Source organism: Hippopotamus amphibius, chromosome 13 (genome assembly GCF_030028045.1).
Source record: "Hippopotamus amphibius kiboko isolate mHipAmp2 chromosome 13, mHipAmp2.hap2, whole genome shotgun sequence".
NCBI lineage: Eukaryota > Metazoa > Chordata > Mammalia > Artiodactyla > Hippopotamidae > Hippopotamus > Hippopotamus amphibius.
In genome coordinates, this window is record NC_080198.1 from 101554912 (window position 1) to 101577538 (window position 22627).

At 59.6% G+C, this 22627-nt stretch overlaps 1 protein-coding gene across 6 annotated transcripts in view; it reads right to left on the reverse strand.

Moving 5' to 3' along the window:
- Nucleotides 1-779: 779 nt before the first annotated feature.
- Nucleotides 780-22627, reverse strand: part of HTT (huntingtin) — a 134138-nt gene continuing 112290 nt past the window's right edge. For 5 of the 6 annotated variants that reach the window (XM_057706712.1, XM_057706711.1, XM_057706716.1 and 2 more), the window contains 17 exons: nt 22159-22254; nt 19689-19876; nt 17981-18107; nt 15829-15929; nt 14738-14892; nt 14238-14377; nt 13777-13859; nt 13176-13306; nt 12934-13063; nt 11117-11272; nt 8743-8933; nt 8366-8480; nt 8013-8226; nt 7608-7713; nt 5834-5996; nt 5533-5693; nt 780-4737 (listed from right to left, as the gene is read on the reverse strand). In XM_057706712.1, coding sequence (XP_057562695.1) covers nt 4524-4737; nt 5533-5693; nt 5834-5996; nt 7608-7713; nt 8013-8226; nt 8366-8480; nt 8743-8933; nt 11117-11272; nt 12934-13063; nt 13176-13306; nt 13777-13859; nt 14238-14377; nt 14738-14892; nt 15829-15929; nt 17981-18107; nt 19689-19876; nt 22159-22254 — 2471 coding nt within the window. In that variant the 3' untranslated portion in view covers nt 780-4523. Of the gene's footprint in view, nt 4738-5532; nt 5694-5833; nt 5997-7607; nt 7714-7984; nt 8227-8365; nt 8481-8742; nt 8934-11116; nt 11273-12933; nt 13064-13175; nt 13307-13776; nt 13860-14237; nt 14378-14737; nt 14893-15828; nt 15930-17980; nt 18108-19688; nt 19877-22158; nt 22255-22627 lie in introns of those variants that run through there. The other variant, XM_057706717.1, reaches the window with a different exon arrangement.

The window sequence follows — 22627 nt, forward strand, 5'->3', positions numbered from 1 at the left end:
TCCACCAGGCCCGGCAGCCAAACGCTCTCCAAGCAGCTTCCTGCCAACGCTGCCTGTACCTGTGGCGCCTGCACACGTCACGAGCCCGCATCTGCAGGCGTGTGCGGTCACACGGCCATGACCATGGGCAGCGGCCAGGCCGCCCACGCTCAGCCGTCTCTCTGGGCACCCACCGCGGTCGGGCTCAGGGCTGCCCACTCCCGCCAACGCCTGGGAACCGGGGAGACTTCAGCAGACACTGTGAAGCACCTGCCCGGGGCCGCCCGCAGCCTCTGTGGCACAGGGGGTGGGTAATCTCTGGGCCCCAAGATGACCACGATGCTGACGGCCGTGCTCCCGCGAAGAGGCTGAGGAGGGCGGTGCCCACCCAGCTGGGTGGGGAAGACGCCCAGGAGCAGCTGGCATTTCAGGCAGAAAGAACTCACCAGCTCAAATGGATGGGGCAGCTGGGCCATGAGAGGCTCAAAAGTCAAGTCGCGACCCTGAGGGAGCCCCCAGAACCTGCACCAGCCCTGACCACCCCTCCAGGACAGGGCCCTGGGCGAAACCCCACGGCCCCGGCGGAGATGCCGACGTCACCGCTGCAGCCTCTGCGGCCACATGTGCTGGCAGGAGGCCCGCTTCCTCAGCCCCACACGGCCAGCGGCCTGGGGGCCCCGAGGCGCTGGGCTCATGCGCTGTGGCCGTAGCGGCTGCCTTGCCCCAGCAGGGTCTGGGTTCTCCACGAGCAAAGCAGGCCTCACACAGCAAGGTACCATTTAACTTTTTTCTTTTAATTCGTGTGTACAATGTTTGTAGCAATTTAAAAAATTAAAATACACATCTCACGTCAGACCTCCCCTCTCCTCTCACAGACAGTCAGGTCTGGGCCAGGCTCCGGGACACACCCATCACAGCCCTGCTGGCTCCCAGCGTGGTGGGGACAGCGGGGACGGGTGGGGACAGCGGTGGCGGCACAGCGTGAGCTGAAACCCCTGCCGACGGCCACGCCACCAGGGCACGAGGCAGCAAGTATGGACAGGCGGCCCCACTCAGCTCAGAGCCCAACCACCTTGGGCAGGTCCATGACGGCTACACTCCTGCTGGGCCAGTGGTCACCCAGCTGCAACAGGAAACCTGCAGTGACCGTCTGGGGCCAGATGCTCCCACAAGCACTCGAGGGAAGGGGTTCCTTCAGCTGCACTAAAAAGTGCCAGGCGCAGCACCCCGAACCGTCCTGGCGACTCTTCCAGCTGTTACCACCTGAGCTGTGCCCCACACTGGCCAGGCCCACAGCCCCAGGCAGCAGGGGCGGTCCCCTCCTCGCAGGGCCCCGCGAGCTCTCCGGCAAGCCCTGGCGCCCTTCAGCGTGGTCTTCGCACCGCTGCCCGGCGCTCCAGCGGGCAGAACCGCCCTGAGTCTCACCCTGGGCAGGAGCTGCAGTTTTGGGCACAGCGCAGAGGGATGCACAAAAGCCAAAGAGAGGCCACGTGCCAGGAGGAGATGCTCACAGTGTCCAGATGGAACCGAGTCCACGCCAGCAGACCACACAGAAGCAGCCCACGCTGCGTGGCCCCGGAGGCGTTCTCCCACGACACAGCCAAAGCAGCTGTGTGACCCTGAGCTGACAGGGAGGCTCCTCTCGGCTTCACAGACAAGCTGCCTGCGCCCCAGGGCTCAGCAATGCCGCCCGGCCATGAAGGGGGTCCTTTAGGGTTCATGGCCTCCTTTGATGCTACATTGTGGGCGTCTGCAGGTGTGTCAGCGCCATTCTTTCCTCCTGAGGGGGTACATGTGCGGGCAGGAGGGGGAGAGAACAGCAGTGAAGGGCACTTGGCAGCTGGACAGTCCCCTGCCCGACGCGGCAGGGCCGCCACGGGAGGCACGTCGCTCACCAACTCTACCCTGGTTTCGCTCAAATCTTTCCCGTGTTACCAGCAGGAAAGACAAAAATACTACCCCCCGCCCCCCCCCCCCCCCAAAAAAAAACCAAAGCCTGACAAATCAACGATACTTTCAACAAAATTTGGATTGGCAATATGATCGGTGCTTGCCGTAGACTTTTAGGAACTTGATAAAGTTGACCCCTCCTGCAGAGAGCTGACAGGCGGGCTATTTTCTCAGTGGGACTTTGATGGGCCAAGCCCCCACACAGCCGACCCCACGGGCACGTCTAAGAAAGGTCGGCTTCTACAAAGAACTGACATTCTCAGAGGCCTTGCGTGTCTGTGTCCTGATGTAAATGGTATATACGTGTGCACGACGTATACAGCCATCTACGGGTAAAGCGATCGCACTCATACACTCACATCTACTTTGGGGGCACACTGGCAAGTCTTTGGGTTGGCGCCTGTGGCCAGAGCCAGGCTCAAGCGCCCTCGCCAAGCACGGACGGTTACAGGTCGCGGGGTAAGCAAGGGTGGCCCCCCATCAAGCCCCGCTGAGCCCAGTGTCGACTCCTAAGGGGAACGGCTCCCCGTTTCACGTTCACAGTGTTATTTCTAACAAGTGTAAACATCTACGCAGGGACAACATCGGCCTGCGATGCGTCATCTTGGAGCTGCTGAAACAACACAGGGCGAGGGCACCCATTTCAGAACTTTCCCGTGTGCACACACATTCTAACAGGCTCACGAGGGGAAAAGCGAGGGCGAGACGTGGGCGCCCAACGTGTAAAGGGGGAGAGCGCGGCGACTTTCTCACCTCTTGTTCAAAGTCAGGCGTTCCTCCCTTAAGGTCCTGCTCGGACTTCTGACTCGTTTCTACTGCCCACGCCCTGGCTGGGGGAGGCCTCTGCCAGGGTGTTGGCAGGAAAAGCCAAGGGCTGCTCTGAGGAGGGGCTCCCACAGCCCCTCTGGCCTGCACACTCTGACCCCACCCGGCCTCAAACGGCGGCAGCTCTGGGGGCGGGGGAGGCTGGGGTCTGTGCCCTGCAGCGGCTGTGTGCGCTGTGGTGAGACGCCGCACAGACAGAGGTGGGGGCGACGGCCCGCGCACCAAAGGACTCCTCCTCTCTGCAGACTCTGGCAGACACCTTCAAAATCATCTCCACTTGCCAATGAAACACCCAGAACCTGACTGCACTTGAGCCCATGACCAAGCTGGCCAGCACGACGGTGACCAAATGACCGGCTGCCTCTGGGGACCTTGAGAGCCCCACCCGTAAACACTCCACCAGCCCCTGGCCAAGGTCAACTGTCCAGGCCTCGTGTGCATTTGATGACTTGGCTGCTCTGGGCCTGGAAACACAGCTGGTCCAGGGGCCGGGGCCTGGGGTAGAAGAGGCGGCCCTGGCCGGCCTCATTCCTGCCCCACCACTGGTCCAGTGGGCGCAGATCTGCGCTCTCTTGAGCTGAAAGGAGCCCTTGTGGATGGGCTGAAAGGGGCCTGAGGAGGTGCTGGGGTCTAACAGTTGCCAGGACGCCAAGCATGGCTCTTGACCAAGAGGGGCACAGATAAATACAGCTGTTATACCCTCGAGGCTGGGGGTCTGGGCGAGCGTCTGGGCCCCACCAGGCAGGAGGAACACAGGGGACTCAGATGGCAACACCTGTCGGCCAGTCCCTGGGCAGATCACAGCCACGGGCAGGGCAGGAGCCAAGGGACGATGGCGTCTTGGGACACAACAGGCTGCTCAGGGCCAGGTGGGTGCTAAGGGTGCGGGAGCTGCCTGTCACTGGCGGGAGAGCCTTGAGAGCTGTGCATGCCCGGAACGGCGGCACCCATGCCCAGAACCAGGGAGGCGGGGGGACATGACACCCGACCGGACACCTGCACACCAACACCTCCCGCAACTCTAACTAAACGTGAACGCGTGAAAAAGGACGGTGTGCTGGGGGCCTGGGGGTCAGGTGAGAGGAGCTGCCAGACGGAGCAAGTCTCGTGGTGGGAGCGGCAGGCTCCTGTCCACCTCCTTGGAGGCCGAGACACGCAGCACAGACTGTACACGGGCATAGAAAGTTACCTTAAAATTAATCTCTTTACTGATATAATTAAACTTTAAATCCTGAGAAAACAGAGACAGGGAAGTACGGCGCAGGGTGTCGTGCTTCCAGCCGCCCCACGCCATGCGGCACGCACGCCTGCAGGGGCCCATGAGACCCTAGGACCCCGCGTCCCTCGCCAGGGAGACGTGCGGTGGTGCTCTCAAAAGCCTGTGGCGTCACCTCCCGCCTGCGGGACAGCAGAGGGGCTGACAGCCGGCCTGCAAGAGCAGAGGAAGGACTCCTGTCCCCGAGGCAGGAGCAGCCGGGACCTGGTGACAGCAAACTAGCCGGCGTGAGGGGGACGTAACCCCCGGGCGACGGGCGGCTGGTACTAGCAACAGCGCGAGGGGCCAGCAGCAGCTGCTCCCGCTCCCCGCGAGGACTCAGGCTCAACCCCAAAGGTTACTGCGTGTATTCCTGGCACGCGGCCTCGGCGCCACACCACAGGACGACACTGCCCGCTGCCCGGGCGGCAGAGGGAAGCCCATGAGGCCGAGCCGCCTGGCACAGGCGGGCCCTGAGGTCCTGGTGCTGCCTCACTGCCACCCACGTGGGCGCTCAGCACGCGGCGATCCTGTGGACATTCTGCAAGCAGCCCAGCAGGCGGTGATATGGGTTTCCTGGCACCGCGACCACCTCAAACACAGACTGGAAGGCCCTGCGGTCGAGCTCTTCCTCTATCTGGTGTCTGTAGAAGTCCGCGGCCACCAGGCAGAAGAGGTTCACGTCCACTTGCTCCAGCTTGCCCATCCTGCTCACGACGTGTGGAAGGCTGGCGGGGCAGTTAAGGGCGCAAGGCTGCAAGCGTGGGGAGCCCTGCCTCCCGTCCTCACTTGGGAATTCCTGCCTCGACACAGGCCTGCAAACGGCCCGGCGCTCCTGAGGGCCACCCGGAGCGGGACGGAGCGGCTGGGCCTCGCCAGCAGCAGCTGCCTCCCACCTCAGCTCCCCGCTCCAGCCGGGCGGACCCCCAGGGAAGCCAAGCCCCCGCGGAGGCGCTCCCCTCGGCAGCACTTACCTGGCCCGGCTCCCGCGCACCCCGGGCAGAGCCATGCCACCCTCCCAGGCCGCTGTCAGCGCCAGGACGGCCGTCTGCTCCAAGGTGCTGTGCTCTGTCTTGGGGGATGGCTGACAGGCGGGGAACGTCCCCTTTTGGCAGCCAGCGTTGTTGGGGTGGGAACCGGATCTTCACTGACGCTTTTACCCAAGAGGGGGCACGGGCACGCGACACAGCACAACGAGGAGCAGCACGAGGGACATGCCCAGCGGAGTGGAGCGCGAGCGGCCGGGAGGAGCGCTTCGGGGGGCCTCTCCCTGCGCCCCCCGCCCTCCTCAGAGCGGCACCCCGGCCCTGCCCCTCCTGCTCAGTGTGGGGAACACACGGTTTTCTGTTTCCTTGTCCATGTCTCACTCTCTCAGGGCTTAATGTAAACGTCACCTCGACACCTGGGCTTTCTGCAGAGCTTAGGTTTCCAAAACTTACACGCAAACATCACCCTGGACGTTGATGGAAGGGCTGCCCCTGGAGGGCTACGTCCCGCGGGGCCCCAGGATCCAGGAAGGATACATCGCCGACACCCATGGGCTGGTGGACGCACTGACGAAGAAGCAGCAGAGGCTCCACACGGCCATGGCCACCGGGGTCCTCTGTGTGAAGTTGGACAGGGACAGTAGGACCCAGTCCCGGACTGTGGAAGACTGCCCCGTGCTGTGCAGCGTTTGGAACACCTGCGAGGGCGGAGAGCCCCAGCGGGGCCGCCCCGTCAACACCGGCCTCGGGGCAGGAGCAGCGGCCGGCCGGCCAGGGGCTGGCACATCTGGAGGGTGCTAGCGCCTGGTCTGGGGGCGCCCCCGCCCTGGCCCCTCACCTGGTACACCACAGTGGCCATGAACTGCGGGTACGGTTGCTGGTTGGACAGAAACTCTCCAATGACCTTGTTCATGACGTCCTGGGGCGGGAAGAAGTCATCTAGAAACTGGGGGAGGATCCGCGCCACCACTCTGGCTTCACAGGGAAACCCTTTCCTGATCCTGCAGGGAGGGGACACGGATCAGAGCCCTGCCCTGCCCAGGGCTCCCCACCATGCGGGGGCTCCCAACCTGAAAAGGGGTCCTGAAGTAACAAGCAGAAGTGGTCTGGGGCAGTGACGTTACAGGAGACTAAACCACTTGTGACAGAAGCGCGTGCTCTTTAGGACCTGTTCTCACGGTGTCCACACGCTCCTGGGACCTGGCGGCGTCTCAGCCAGGCCCCCTCTCGTACGACCTGGGTCCGGTGCCCTCCTGCGGCCTCCCCTGGACACACCCTACAGCTGGCACCTTGAGCAACGTCCTTCCAGGTGCCAGCGGGCATGCAGCCAGCACGCTGACACTCAAGGCACTGTCCCAGCAGCACGCGCTGTTGGCCCTCCGTGTCCATGGGCTCCACGTCCAGACTTCAATCCTCGCTTGGCTGAGTGAATGCAGAGCCCATGGACACAGAGGCGGATTGTACTACACTGTTTTACACAAGGGGCTTGAGCGTCAGCAGAGTCTGGAATTCGCGGGGGGGCAGGGGGGCAGGTCCCGGAACCAATCTCCGTGGATACCGAGAGACGACTGTACAGAAAAGCTACGTGTGACTGGAAGGCACCAGAAGGTACCCAGGAACTGGCCCAGGTGTGTCTGACCCACCCGCCTACAGACGCCAGCTGATGCCCAGCAGGGGCCACACCCGCAATGAAAGTCAGCTCTGTCAACCCAGCGTCCCCCCAGTGTCTGGAGGGTGGTCAGGCTGAACGCAGGCACGGCATTGGCTGAAGGTTTTACCCCACCAGCAAGCACTGCCATGCAGGCCCCGCGTGGGCAGGGGCCTGAGCCTGGGCGCCTTGCCCGCCATGGAGGGGCTCATGAATGTGCGGGAAGAATGACCGTGAATGCTCCTGTCAGCACCCAGCGTGGAGACAGACCACGCCTCAGCCTTCCAGAACACATCACCGGGCCAGGGCGGACACAGGCAAAGTCCTGCTAAGCGTGCTCTTGTGAAAACCCAAACAGCCCCTTGCTGACCCAGCTGACAGGCTGAATGGTACAGAGCCGGCTGCCCAGGGCACGTCGCCTGGACCAAGAGGCCTGGGGCAAAGCCGGATAAGGCCCCTCACCCACCCTGCAGGACCGCAAACTGTCCTATCCTGGACACGAGGGCACACACGTGGGGGGCAGGCCTCAATCACAGGCTCTCAAAGATGTTTGTGGTTGCCATTTCAGTCTGGACCGCGGTCCACTGAAGACCCTCTGAGCCGTCGCTAACATGGCTGCAAGGCTGCTCTCACAACGCAGCTGCTCTGATGCCGTCCCTGCGCTGTTACCCTGTTACCGACCAGGGCTCCATGCCCAGCCTCGGCACAGGCCCTCCCGACACCAGCACACCGCCAGCACTGCCCCTTGCCTTCCGGAGACGCGCCAGCACTTGGGACGGCCTTGAAGCCAGTCGAGTCGAGCACCAGGGTCCAAGGACTGCCCACTGGCGCAGAGCCCGGGGGCAGCTCAGGGCACAGGCAGGAAGCAGGCGGCTCCCCGCGCTGGCCCCCGAGGGCAGAGCAGGTGTGCAGGAAGCGGCAGCTCCCGGCTAAAGCCCCGGGGCAGGGCAGGCTCCGTTCTCACCTGTCAAAAAGAACAGACACACGCTCCATGGCCACAATCACTGACTCGCTGTCGGGGGCAGCAGGGCTGGGGTCTGACGTTCTGCCTGGACTGACTTTCTCCTTTCCTGAAACAAAAACATTCAGTTCTGTTCATCTGTAAAACTGGACAGGCTCTGTCAATAGGGCCTGGAACTCACATGGGAGTTTACCAAGCCCCTAGAGACGGTCTGAAACCAGGTGGTGGGAGCCCCCAGCACCCCAGGGTCCAACCCAGCCACACAGGGCACCAGGGTCCGCAGACCCGCTTCCAGGTGGGCTTCCAACCTCCGCACAGCTCTGCGACCCTGAGGACTTGCAGGAGCCTGTGGTCTGCACCCAGAGCTCGGCAGCACTGACCTGCCGGGCACAGGTGGCCCCTGCTCACCTGTATACATACAAGTGAGCATCAGGCCCAGGGCCGCCATGGCGCGGTGTGGGCTGTGCACGTTCACCCTGTCCACGCTCAGCTTGACCAACGACTCCGTGTCCAGCCGGGAGAGCTGCTCGGAGAGCAGGAGGCGCTCCAGGCCCCTCAGGACACAGTGGTAAACGATGGATGGGGTGGATTCCTCACTTCCAGACAGCATCACCCCACACATCTGGACGAGACAGGAAGACTTCCTGTCAGCGAGCCAATTTCGGCCTCCCATCGCGCGTGCTTCTTCGCCCAAAGGAAAACCACCAACAGCCCCACGGCACAAGTCCAAGAGCACGGAGCCCACGCCCAGGCCCGCTGACCTGTATGATGGAGGCCGAGAACTCTGGCCCAACGTCCAGAGGGTAGTTCTCGATCAGGTAGAAGGCCGTGGCGCACATCACCAGCACGTGCTGCTGGCTGTGGACGTTCACGCAGCTGGAAACGAGACAAGGGCCAAGCTCAGCTGCGCACGGCCGCCGCTCCCACCTGGCAGCGCGTGGTGTGCTCCTGTCTCAGGGACCTCAGCCACTGTCCCTGTGAGAAGGGTCCCCAGTGGGTTCCTGCGGACCCCTGCCTGCCACGCAGCCGGGGTCTGACATGCGTTTTGAAACAGGGAACGCCACTTGTCATGGATCCCACCTCTGCTCAGGCAGAAGCCCTGGAGGGAGCAGCGGGAGGCCCTGGTTGCCCCACTCACTGAGCTACGCCTCTGAGGTTGGACAGGAGGTAGTCGCTGAGGACGGGGATGAGCTGCTTCGCGGTGTCGTCCAGGAGGTCGCACTCCAGCACGTAGAGGACGCCGTGCAGGGCCCCGAGCTTGCTGGGCAGATGGCTGCTCCTGAGCGTGCCCTCCAGCAGCCGGCTGACGGGCTCAGCCACGGCCTTGTCCTGTGGGCACGGCACACGCCACAGGCTGACCCACGGTGCCCGGGGTCACGCTGCGGTGGGGCAGTGTGCAGAACACGGTCCTCTGCGAGGACTGCGTGTGGGGCTGGGTGGTGGTGGGGCGCTCCCTGCACCTCCCCTGCTGTGTCGGTGCCGACACCCCTCGCCACCCCCCCCACCGGGGGCTGCAGTGTGGTGGGCCTCCGGCAGAGGGGCCCTCAGGGCTGGCCCCCAGCGAGAGGCCCAGCTCTGCGTCTCCAACGAGCTTCCCTGGAGACAGCGTGTCACTGGCGGGGTGAAGCGGGGCCCATGAGACTCCCCGGGACGGGATTCTGGAAGCTGGCACCCGTTTTCTCTGGACCTCACCCCCCTCCGCCCTCTCCCTTCACTGTGATGGATCAGGGCCAAGGAGAGGAATGTGCGCCGAGTCGGGCGTGTCCTCCCGCTGGAAACCTGGGGTGGCCTCGGGGACCCCCAGCAGTAGTCTACACTAACTTGTGCCCAAACCGCCTGCTTCCCTGAGCAGCTTAAGCAGGACGGAGTGAGGTGGAACCCAGACGCGTAGCACCATGCGCTGCGCTGCAGGCTGCTCTCTGTCAGGGGAGAAGACACCTGCACAAGGCAGAGGTGGCGGCCACCGCCTTTCACAGACCACCCCGCCCAGGGACAGGCGACCACCACTGCCCAAGGGCCTCGTCTCACTCTGCAAAAGCCACAGACTGTCTGTCCTGTGGTCCCGGCAGAGGTGACACGGCTGAGGACTCCTCCTTCCGCCCACACCCAAGGCCACCAACCACCACTGGGACCCACTGGAAGGCGCAGCTTTCCCCAGACAGGAAGAGCACGCTGCCGCTGCGCAGGCGCCTGCAGAAAGACAGTGTTTCCCAGGGGGAAGTGCGCCGCCCTCACGCCAGGCCTGAAGTCTGGGTGCGCCACCCTGCCCGAGCCTCTTCTCAGGAACGACAACTACCCATTCCACTTACTGACCGCACCACGTCTGCCCCAGGATCTAGGCCAGAGCACAAACACAGGTACCGGGACAGAGAGCCCGGCAGCTGAAACTCCCACAAAGACAAAAGGACCCCCTCGAGTCCAGCGCGTCTACCGCCCCCTCCACACCCGGGGGGCCAACACTGGGGCTCATCATTTCTGTTTCCTGGACGGTGGCCCCAGGGCCGAAGGCCACCCAGGATGGATGGTACCTGCTCTGGGCCTTGGCTCGGAGGGACACGTTCAACAGGCAACAGTCGGGAAGGAGGTGAGGGTCAGGGTTACGGTCCCAGAGCCCAGCTCACACCCCAGCCCTGCCCCGTCCTGTGTGACCTGCAGCAAGTCAGTGACCCCGGCCTCGGCATCCTCGAGCCTAGGTGGGATCACGGTGGCCCCACCCTCATCAGACTGTGCAGAGAGTGTGTGGGGCAGGAGGGAGAGTCCCCCAAGAGCCAGCAGAGTCAGCACAGCCAGGACAGACAGTACCCAGGGTGTGGGACATGGGGGGGTGGCGCCGGGCACCACACCACACGTCACGCACCGACGGTCCCAAATGCCCAGCATGTGGCAGCCACCCCATGTCTGTTCAGGGAATGAGCCTCTACTCTAGCACAGACATGGATCCCAGGAGACGTGTGAGTGAGAAACAGCACGATGACCGGCTAAGAGCAGACAGAGGCCAGTTCTGGGCAGTCTGGAGTCAAGTTATTTTCCTCCAACGGCAGAGCTGCTATTTTAACATGCTCTAAGCAACGGCAGGGCCCGCGGTCAGTGCTTCATGTGTCTACACTGCATGGTGATGTGGGCACAGAAGAAGGTGGGTCCCGTCAGCCAGAGGCAGAGTTAGGAGGCTCAGGAGAAGGCACCCCCCTGGCCCCTGGGCTCAGAACAGAGCACAGGATCCAGCCCCGGGGCAGAAACGCATGGTCACTGAGACAGATGGCCCTGGGAGGAGGCTCTGAGGACCAGGAGCAAGGGGGTCTGCGGCACACCATGAAGAGGAGTGGGGGCACCACGGACCGCGGCAATGATGCAGGAGTGGGCCCCATCCCCACCACGGGCACGGCCAAGCCCCTCTGGGGACGGCGCTGTGACAACCTAAGAAACCAGGGGGAAAGAAGCCCCAACCGAGGCTGGCCCAGCGCCACACACTCCACAGCAGTGTGTGCCAGGGCCCCGCACCACCTCCCACTCACCATCCCCAGGACGGCGGCTGCCTTGCAGGTGGCGGGCACCAGGTACTGGAGGAGAATCTCATCCTCCGAAGGGTGCAGCCTCCGCAGCTCTGTCAGTGTCAGGTACATCATCTCAAACTGGTTGCGCTCCGTGAACAAGTCCGAGACCACCAGGAGCTGGAAATGGGACATATGGACAGGAAGGGGCGAGTTACGCTATGGGAAGTACGTGACTCAGTCTGAGACATGTATTCTAACCTCCAGGGGGACTTCACAGGGGCCCTGACCAGGGAAAGAAATCAAAAGAACCTGGAAACCTGAACAACACTGTAAACCTGCACCAGGGAGTAAAAGTGGTCCCTGGGGTTCATCTCAGTGCCTGTGCATGCGCACACTGAGGGCATGTGGGACACGCTCCCGCCACCAGGGAAGCTCCCCAAGGCCCGGAATGCAGAAATGGGTGATTGTTTCAGAAATCAATGCTTTCGCAATGATTCTTTTGGTCCCCCCAGATGTTCAGTTTTTCACGTGACATCTAAAAACAAACTTTGATTAGGTGTGAAGGCCCTTGCTCTTTAGGAACTCATGGGAAGGCTGGGGTTGGCCCTTCCTCAGAGGCCCCAGGCGAGCTGAACCAACTCAGCCAGCAGGACTCAGCAAATCGATCGTCAAGAAGAGCAGTTCTTAGGCGAGCCTCTCAGGGTCATGAGGTCAAAACTATTTTCCTACAAACGCTAAAACCCTACTTGCCTTTCTCTCCTGTGTTCTCCCAACTGTACAGTGGTGTTTTCTAGAAATTACTTGATATTAACAGACCGAATGCGGAGGACATACGAGAATCCAGCAGACTTTTGGGGGGGGGGGGGGGGGGGGGCTGTGCCATGCAGCGTGTGGGACCGCAGTTCCCCAAGCAGGGACTGAACCTGTGCCCCCTGCAGTGGAAGCGTGGCGTCCTACTGCGGCACTGCCGGGGAGGCCCTCCAGGTGACTTCTAATGAGCCAAACAATAAAGAAATTTGCAAAAGTGACGATAACTAACTTTAAAACTTCATTTTAAAATAGATACTGTCATCATTATTTTTAAATGGATACCTTTTTAAAAGCATTCTTTAGCTGTGCTTACAGTTTGCTGTTTCTGAAAAAATGAATTTGTAACTTACATTAACAAATTAAAAATGAGGTTCTTAAAAATCTCAGCTTGACCAGACATGAAACAATTTAGAAACCTTTAAAGAAGTATTGAGAAAAACAGACTTGAAAACAAGTTAGTCACTACCAAAAAGAGACAGCTTTAGGTAAAAATAAAAGCCCTGTGCTGCACAGGTAACGTGATGGTTCCAGTAACCGGACGGTGGCTAAGCCGGGCGACGCAGAGAAGCTGCCACTGAATACGTAACTAGTCTAGAGCTTCTCAGATGTGACTTCCCACACTGCACGCACTGGTGGGTGTCACCCACAGTACTGTCCTTGGGGTCCCCACCAATTGCAAGGATGTAAAGGAATCCCCGGGCCAACAGTGGGAGGACAACTGCTCTAAATTGGTGCTTCCAGGGAGGCTGGCGGCCGGGGACCGTCTGTCCCAGGCCCCCGAGGAAAAGGCGTGGACAAGAACGGTGAGCCTTTAGATCTCCCGGCCACGTGCCGTCCCCACGACACTCCCACCGGAAGGACGCGTGTTGACGGCCAGGGACTGGACCGTGGATGCCACTCCTGCGCTGGCTCGGGAAGCACTGTGTCCTCCAGCTGTGTGCGCACGTCCCCTCACAGGTGCCCGTGGCCCCGGGCGGTGTGGGCCTGTGTGAGCGTGCCACACGCGCAGGGTGGGGAGGCACACTCACCGACCTCACCACCTCGCTAATCAGGATGACGGGGGTCCTCCTGGCAGAGCTTGACGGCAGGATCCAGCGACTGTACAACTCGAGCAGGAACTGCGAACAGGAGTGGATGTCGACCCCAGCCCGGTGTTTCCTGCAATTTCCCCAAACAGAGATAAGAGGTTCATTCCCAGAGGCACCCCCCCAAAGGTCAAGTGCCTCGTCAGAGCTCTCCAACAGCCTGAACACAGAAGGCAGACAGGGACCTGGAGTTGACTGGAGATGTGGGCGGGGATGACGGCACAGGGGCCTCGGCCTCCTCCTCCTCCTCCTCGTCCCACTCCTCCTCTCTCAGCGGCGTGATGCTGTTCCCCAGCCACACGGAGTGGATGGACACCTGCAGGGACACAAGACGGGGGGCCGACACTCAGGGCCGGAGGCGAGCAGCCCCCACCACTCAGCAGGGCTGGTTCAGACCCACAGGGGTGCAGGGGCTGGAGCTCTCCGCCTTCAGGACTAAAGACCCGATGAAATCAGGGGCGGTCAGGCCCATGCACGGGAGCAGCTGAGGAAGGGGAAGGAAAGAGACCCTGAGAAAGGACACATTCGCTCCTAAGGGACATCTGGGTGAAGTGCTGGCACAAAATGGAACCAAAACGTGGGATCTCTTTTCAAAAGTTGTCCTCTCACAGGTAGTCATCTGTAGACCCCCTTTTTCTGAATTACTTGTTTAACAAAATCGCCCACAAATGCAGAAGAGTGCCTATTCTGGAGAGGGTGGGTGGGGAGGAACTTGAGAACCCAGACAGGCTCCCCTGTCCTCACGTGCCCGTCAGGGCCTCGCGCTGGATGAGGCTGGGGACTGACCTGGCCGAGCTTGTAGCTGGTGTTCCCCAGCTCCCGCTCGGGGTTGACCTGTAGCAGGAGCTTGTCGTGGCTGATGAGGGCACCTGCGGAGCAAAGGGCGTGTGAGTGCCGCCCCGCACGGCCGCCAGGGACACGGGGGGGTTCAGTCCCTTCATAGCCTGTTAAGCCGGCAGAACCAGTGGGGTGATGCTGAATTATCACCTCTTCTCTGTAACAAACCAGCTTCAGACTCTGAACGGGAACCCGTTATGGGCTGAGCTGCAAAAGCTGAAGACAGTAGCCTCGGACCACCCAGCCTGCAGCCCTCCAGGAGCCCAGACAACAGCTTTGGCGGATGGGCCCTCCCGGGACACTGCCTCAGTGCCAGGACTGCCCACTGGCCCAGGGTGTGGGCTGACACCCCCACTCAACCCATCCTCCCTGTAAGCCCCAGGGATGCCCGGCCCTCTCCCCACAGGTACCTGTCGTCGCTGGAGACAGAGAAGGGACGGGGTCCCACGCCTGGTACAAATGATGGGTGGCAACGTTCTCTCTCTTTGAAACCATTGCTTGGATTTCCTGCTCTACGATTCCTCTGATGATGCTCAACTTCCTCCCAAACCTAAAGTTCAGAACGAGGGTTACAGAACAGCTGGTTCCTCCAGCTCTTAAAAGTAAAGACCACCAGGCTTTCCCCAGCTTTGCCTCAAGGAAACACAGGCACCTCCGAGCCCCGTCCCCACAGCCTCTGTGGGTGGTTCCCACCCGTGGGCCCTGCACACGTGTCCTATTAGCTGCACTGGAATCCGCCCTGAACGCTGCGTGCCCGTGTCGTCAGGCCTCAGACACCAAGCCACTTTCACACGTGCGCCCCCTGCATGCTGTTTCGTCTTTAATTTTGGCAACAAAGGAAAGGACACCCGGACGCCTCCCCACTCCCACCACAGCCGTGCCCTGGAGACACACGGCTTCTTGGGCGAACCTGGTGTCGAGAGCTTTCAGGGGCTTGTTCCGGGGCTGCTGTTCCAGGCAGCTCACAGCTGGGTTGCCGGCCACGGGCACGGTCATTGCACTCAGCACCAGGGAGGTGATGGCCTGCACGGCCAGCACGTGGATCTGGGTCCTTTCTGTGTCTTCCTGGAAGGAGAGCCCACACGTCACCAAGTCACGACACCGGCAACCACTGCTGCCCCACCTGCAGGCAGGAGCCACGGGCCGTGGCTGTCTGGCCACGCAGCCAGGGCCCCCCAGAGCGACAGAGGGATGTGCCCTCCAGGCCAGGGTCCTGTTTCGTCTGCCTGAGTTCACCAAAACCCACACATCTGTGATTTGAGATGAACCTGATGGGCAAATGGCTGCTTTTCAAAGCAAGGTCTCCTATAGGCACAAACCGCCAAATATGAATTACTTTTTAAGAAATTGTCCTTAAATTTCCTTACTGATTTTGAGGACTCTGCATATGACAACCTGTTAGCTCCACACCTGTGAGGGAGAATCCGGATGACTTCTGATGTATATGTTCCTTGAACTGCTATTTCTGGAAGTTCATGCCACACCTTCTATCAGAAGAACCCGTATCTCATGACTTTTAATATTTCAGGCTTTGCTTTATCAGAACATGTTTTTTTTAGTTAATATTAAAGTAACATAATATGCATTAACACTCCAAAAAGCCTGATAAAATTTTTGTAAAACAGTTAAGAGAAATAAACACAGGTATGTATGTGTGGCCTTTATAACGTGCCTTTTCATTTTGATGAAATGTTGCTACACGCTGTACCTGAATATTGAGAAACGGAGCTTAGAAATATTTTCAAGAAAGGACATAACCCCACTGACTCTGAAAGAGCAGTGTGCTGTGGTAAACGTGCTCCCACTGTGGTTTTAGGGGACCCAGACCTTGGGGACACTCGTTCCTGCTCTGGAAGACCAGTCAGGATACGCTCTGGCCCCCCTTTTAAAACTCCGATAAGACAGAAAAATAGGAGCTTGCTGCCCCTCACGAACGACTCGTGAGCTGCCACGACTGCCTGTGCACCAGCCATGGACACAGGCATCCGCACGCAGCCTTACTTCTGGTGGGCTCTCCTCCTGCTCCATCACGAGGGGCTGGGTCACCAGGACACCGAGGAGGGTGGCCCATGTTTCCTCAAACTGGGTACGGCTGGTCCACCCTAAAAAGGCAAATGTCACCTGAGAAAGAGGGTCCCCTGCTGCTCAGACTTTCCGATGTGATGTGGCAGCTGGGCCCTCCGGCTCTTGCCCGCCCAGGTGAGAGACGCCCTCTGGATCCCTGCTCTGTAGACACAGCGAAGTAAAGGGACATACGGGCAGGCTACACTCAAACGGGGTCAGAGCCGCTTCTGCCCTGCTCACCAGAGGGTTGGATAGACAGTCCTCCAGAAATCAAACCACCGAGGGGGGGGCGTCAAGGAAGGGAGGGAATATGGGGATATGTGTGTAAAAACAGTTGATTGAATCTGGTGTACCCCCCAAAAAAAATAAAATAAAATAATAATAATAATAAAAAAAAAAAAAAAAAAAAAAAAGAAATCAAACCACCGGACTGGGCGGGTGGGTGCAAACTCCGAGTGTACACCCCAGACCACAGACCCGCATCTGTGAGCAGGTGAAGGTGTGCCGTGTGAATTCTACCTCAGTACGGCTTGTTTAAAAAGTTACAGCAATGGTTCCTCTGACCCCGTCAAGAACAGGAGGTCAGAAAACAATGTAATTTAGTCGCGGGGCCGGGGCGGGGACTGGGGGGGTGGGGGGGGTGCACTCAAGGCCCTCGGGGAGGCCCCTCTGACCGGCCACCCTCAAGCATCGTCATCACAAGCTGCGCTCAGGGCGCTGTTTGATGCACGGCAGTTTCAAGGGCTGCACTAACGTTCCCACCCGTGACCTTGGAGTTGGCGGTGGCCACGTCACTGGTATTAGGGCTACAAGTGATGAGAATGGGGTGTCTAGGACAGGAAAACCAAAGCATCGAACTTCAGGATGTACCTGGTAACCTGCACGGAGACAGACAGACCAACTGACTCGGATACGGATTAGACATACAGACAGACTGAAACAGTGAGGTCAGAGGCAGACAGACGCGTATGATGACTTACACAGAAGAAAACAGCAAAGGCAAAACTCGGAAAAGACTGTAGAGCTACCTGGGGTCCTGCAGGTGTGACTGACAACTCAAACATGAGAAAGCCTCGGACAGACAAAGGAGACAAAGGCCTCAGGCCGGGGCGAGGCCAGGAGACCTCCGAGCAATGGTAGAAGAAAGAAAGAAGAAAAGAGGTAGCCGGCCTCAGGCTGCTGCTCAGGGTTCACTTGGGACAGCGTTGCCTGACTTAGGGAAAAGCAGAGGTGATAAAGCATCTGCCACCTGAACCTTCCGGGACCAGAGTAAGCACAGCCTCTGCAGGGGCGTGAGAGGAGGGGCCCCTAGACGCGGGGCGGGCCCCACCTGCAGTCGGGTGCCTGGGCCAGAATCACCAGACAGCTGTGCTGAGAAACACCCTGCAGGGCGGGGCTCCTGATTACAAGCCCCCCACGCACCAGATCATACCTCCAGCCACAAGCTTACACTACGCTGCAGACAGCAAAGAGGCATCCCGATGGGAGAACCAGCAATGCTACGGTTTACTGAGACACCGTGTGGTAGGTGCCTCTCTGTCAGTTTCTAAATTTGCAGCAATTCTGTGAAACAGGCATGATGCCCACGTTTGTGGGTGACAAACCTGCAGCCGCAGAGGCTAACACCCTGCCACGCGCTACGCAAAGCCCACTGCGGACCACCCAAAGCCTGCTTCCCTCAACCCCACCTGACCTCTGGCTCCATCTCGCCCAGGCTAGTGGTCCTGCATCCAAGAAGAGGCACCAGTGACCACACAGGAAGCCCTGAGAGGGGATCCCTGGCCCTTCAGCTTAGCTGCTACACACAGGCTGAATCTGGCCTAGCACTGTCAACTACCAGGGCACCCCCCTGACCCGAAACGAGCCCACCACACAAAAATTTGGGGTTAAACTCACACATACACAAACTTGAATCCAATTTTTCACCGTGACGCTTCTGTGAATGTTACAGAACGTATTCACAATGACGCTGTGCCTTAACTCCTTTGTGGAAAAAAGGGCAAGACGGATCCCACTCCTGAGGCCCTGGCGCCAGGCAGGCGTGTTACCACACAGAACCGCCAGCGCGGAGACCGGACTACCTCGGTACCTAGAGTATTGATGCGGTAGATGAACTCTTTGAAGACTTCCTTCTCCTGGAGGAACTCCACAGGGATCTCGGGGAACGCCGTGCCAAAATCCCCTCCTGGTTTGGGTGACCATCCGAGCTTCCACACCTGAGAGGGTGGAGAGAGACAGTCTCCTGAGTCAAGTCAGGGTGGCCGGACTGCAAGGAAACCAGGACACATGCCTTACCAAGGTAGCTCCCTGGCGAGGCTGTTGCCTCCTGAGCGCAGACACGGTGGAGGGAGGGCCCTGGGCACCGCTGCCGTGGGTGCTCCCAGACCCGCCCCAGGACGGCCTGCACGGGGGCTCCGAGGTTGAGGCCCGCTGCCCCAGCCCTCAGAGGCTGGCAGGCAGCACGCGAGGCTTGGCCACACGGTGACATATTTACTGGCGGGCAGGCACAAAAAAGAGCTGCGCTGCCTGCCTGTACACTCTGCCCAGCCCAGCTTTGTCGTCCACGCTTCCACACACACCGCAGGGGCCGAGGCTGCTCCAGCAGCAGGAGCCCAGCCCCCAGCTGGCCAAGCTGATCCCCTCGGAGGTCAGAGGACACAGGCCGCTGTCCAGAACTCGCGCTGGATCCCTGAAGCCATCTGTGTGCACCTCGAGGAGGCAGCCAGACGGCCCGGCAGCTGCAGCGCCTCACGGCCTCTGGGAGACACTGTCTAAGCCTCTCACTTACTCCCCAAACCCTCCTGCACGTCCCAAGGGAGGCTGGTGCAGCTGCGCAGGCTAGAGCCCTTGCTCGTGGAGTTTCACCTATGGTGCGTGGTCTGTGCGGCTCTTCCCCGTCCGAGCCAGACATTGCGACCCCTGGACTGTGCCCTCCTGTACCCGCTCCCCACCTCCATCCGAGATAAGCCGTCTCAACACCTGCGGCGCCAGCCCAAGCACGGCTCCCCGGCTCCCCGCGCCCCCACCTCGCCACCCGCCCCAGGCTTCACCTGCGCCCACAACTCCCTGTTCTGTCGCCACCTCGGGACAGCACAGCACTGGGCTTCTCCTCAGAATGAGCCCCAGAGTGGCATCTTCACCTCCCACAGCAAAGCCCGCTGCACCCTCAGGGTCGCACCCACTGCGGAACCTCACACGCACAGAGGCTGCGCCCCACCACAGGCACGCGCCCTTTCCAGGCACTGACAAGCGCCTGCCCCTGGGTCCAGGCCCACCTTCACCTGCCGCCTCCCCGTGGGGGGCCAGCCCATCGCCCCATCAGTCCCCTCAGCAGGTGTGAGGGCAGTGGCGCAGGCCGCACCCTGCTCACCAAGGCTGTCTCTGTTACGGGGAGCCTGGTCCCATTAATGATGCCCACCTGAACCTGCTCCAAGGTCAGCTCACGGGAGCAACTGAGCTGCGACTGTGCCGAGACCCCCGTGCCCCCCGAGGGGGCTGCTTAAAGGTGAACACTCCCTCAGGAGGTGTACTATCTGCTCTCCTGTTAAACAGGCGAGTCTGAGGAACTCAGAATCACGTCCAGCATCGTGGGAGAAAAAACCGTATCTCGTCATGTGATGCCTCACCTCACTTCAGAGCACTTCTACTAACAACCGAGCCCCACGGGCCTGCGGAGACCAGACCAGCGTCACGGCTGCACACGAGGAGAGCGCGCGGGCCAGTGCCCGGGGCACCTGAGCCGTCGAGACCCAGCTCCGCGCTCTGGGGCCCCTGTGCAAAGGGAGGGCCGGACTCACCAGGGGCGGGACGCGCGTGTAGCTGTTGACCAGGGGCAGGCGGGCCAGGCTGACCACGATGTTCCTGAGCACCGGCGTGAGGAAGGCGGGCGTGCTGCTGTTGCCCCTGTGGCCCAAGGCCAGCACCGATGGCAGTGCCTCCACCATCTCGGCCACCATCCCACAGGCTGCAGTGACATACTGAGGGTCTAAACAGACACAGCGGCTAAGAGGGGGCTGTTTTGTCAACACACACCCCAACCCCGCCACCCCTCCCCTGACCTTCCCACCCTCGTAGGGTAGGAGGCACAACCCCAGCGCTGGCCACACGTGCCAGAAATGTGGAGCCCCCTAGACTCTAGGGGGTCGCTGAAGGCCTACAGATCTCACCTCCTTCATATCCACCTCAACAAGCAATCCTCTCCACGTCTGCCAGGGCTGGTACCACCACCTGGAACCTGGTCCCAGCCTCCCGCCCACCCTGCATGTGCAGCCGGCTGACAGCCAGAAGGAGGGTGCAGCCCCTCCCCAGGGCTTGACTTTCTCCCCAGGCCTCTCCCAGGACCCTGTGTCCGCCACCTCCCCCTGCCTCCCCCCGCCGGCTGGCCTGAGGAGACCCACACTGTAGTCCTTGGTTCAGGGTTTCCCCAAGATCAGGGGTTTTGGTGGCTGGTGGAGGGATTCTGATGGGCTGCTGAGCCCTACCCGAGAAGTCCTGAGGCGGAATGCTGAGGAAAACCCTGCGTCCTGAGGGTTTAAGAGCCACTGCACCTCTGAGCCTGGCGCAGAGTACATGCTGAGGTGATATGTGTTCAGGGTTGTGGATGGAGGTTACCCACGGCCACGAGGGTCGACAGTCTAGGCAACCTCCTCATGGAGAGAAGGAATGACTGTTGGACTTAAGGACTCGAGCCCCGAACTAAGAGAAACAAGGGTAGCTTTAATACAATTTACGGGACCATCTCCAAGAGGTACCATCCTATTGAGGTGGTAAAGAAAGCAAGCTTCTTCCTCTGGCCAGGATGAGATTAACCAGCCTAAATATTCAGGGCCATGGAGAATGAGCACAAGTGTGTTAGCCCAAACTACACACACTCTAGCCAGTAGGGTGTGCCTGCTCTGACTCAGCCACATGCAACTGCTGTCAAGGAACGGAAATTCAAATTACAACTAAAATATGGTGGCATTCCCTGAGCACTTTCAGCAAGCCTGGCATGTGTCACAGCTGCTTTATGTGCACTAATTTACTTAATCCTACGGCAGCCCACCAGGTAAGTTACTATTCCTACCCGCAATGCAGAAGCACAGGGCAGTAACTCGCTAAGACCACACAGCTAGAAGGTGGCCGAGCAGGAGGGGAGTGTCTGCGTGGTGCTCGGGTGTCAGCGAGGAATCGCTAAGGCACAGACTCAGGGCTGGCGGAACCAGAGTCTCGAGACAGAGGCTCAGAGAAGGGCTCGGCTGTGAACGGAGCACCACCGCTTCTGGATGCTGGGCAACTGTAAAACCCTGAGTGGGTAACAAGAGGAAAAATCCCAAACTTAACACCAGCGATGGGTACACTCTGTCGCTACTGGGGCTGCACGAAAGCTGGCAAAAAAGACACACAGCATTTATGTACCTGCTATTAAAAAGGCATGTTTCTTAAGCCAATGGAGCACGGATAAGATTTTGACATTCCAAGTAAGAGTACTCCTTAAAAAAGACAGCTGAGAACCACCAAGTGGGGCATCTGCCTCCCACCTTTGCGGCACAGGCTATAGGCTGGCGTTCCCACCGGACCCTCTGGGGAAAGAGCCTGGAGGCCCCTGGTGACAAGGAGTCACTTGGACAAGAAGCTTTCCTCCCAACCTGCCTTGCCACCATTTTCAGAGTAAAATACCTGAATCCGGATAAAGTATATGAAAAACTAAGTCTGGAATAGATTTTGAGTGAGATGTGGATTTTTTTTTTTCTGTAGGGAGAGGAGGAATTTTCATTTCAAAGTCCTCCAAAATAGATGGCTGAAACAGACACTCAGGTTACCTAATATTCACGTGGTACCTCCATTAACTTTAAGTTTCTTTGTATTTTTATTTATTCATTCACTACTCAACAAACATTTACTGATCACTTACAACAGTGAGAACACAGAGAAGGAAAATGGATGCCCTGCCCACAAGGAGCTCAGAGTCTGAGGCGTCCCTGTTTCTCTTTAGACACAGAAGCAGCAAGTGCAGGGTGGGAGCAGAGGCGGGGCGCGGGGCAGTGAGCGAGAGGATGGAGAGGTAAGGAGGCCCTCCCGTGAGCACGACACCCAGCAGAGAGCCGGACGGCAGAGAGTGCTGGCCAGTGGGACATGCAAGGCAGCGCATCCCACGGTCCCGGACTCAGGGACAAACACCAGGACGCAGCCGAGTGAAGGCAGCTTTCACGTGTCCACACTGACCACTTTAAAGGCCTCTTCTGTGAATGAATTTCAAGCCCCCAAAAGACACTAGGTAAGACGTACTCTGTGTGTTTGAATCCACTTCGTCCTCTCTGGCGGTCTTTGGGGTGTTTGTCCTTCTTTCTGGACTAAGAAGCTGGTCCCCAGGCTTCACCACAACTGAAGTCACAACAGAAGAAACAAGAATTTCCTTGCTTTTTACTCAGATTTTCACATCGGGCAGCCTCACAAACATCACACGTGACAGACTACGTCACATGAGGCCTAGATTCCCTAGAATCAACTGCAGACAAGTTCAGACATGCTAGACTCAGCTATCAGTCTCCAGGTTAATCGGAAGTGCACGAGGATTTGGACTTCTACACTTGGATTTCCAACTCCTGCCTACTGTCCACCGTTTGCCACCTCTAACCCTGAAGGTTTCTATCAGACAGCTCGTGATTCATTACCGCTAAAAGCTTCACTGCAAACCCCGAGAGGTCTGGCTTTGATCAATTATTCCCTGGAGCTTCATTTTCAAGTTGACTACAAA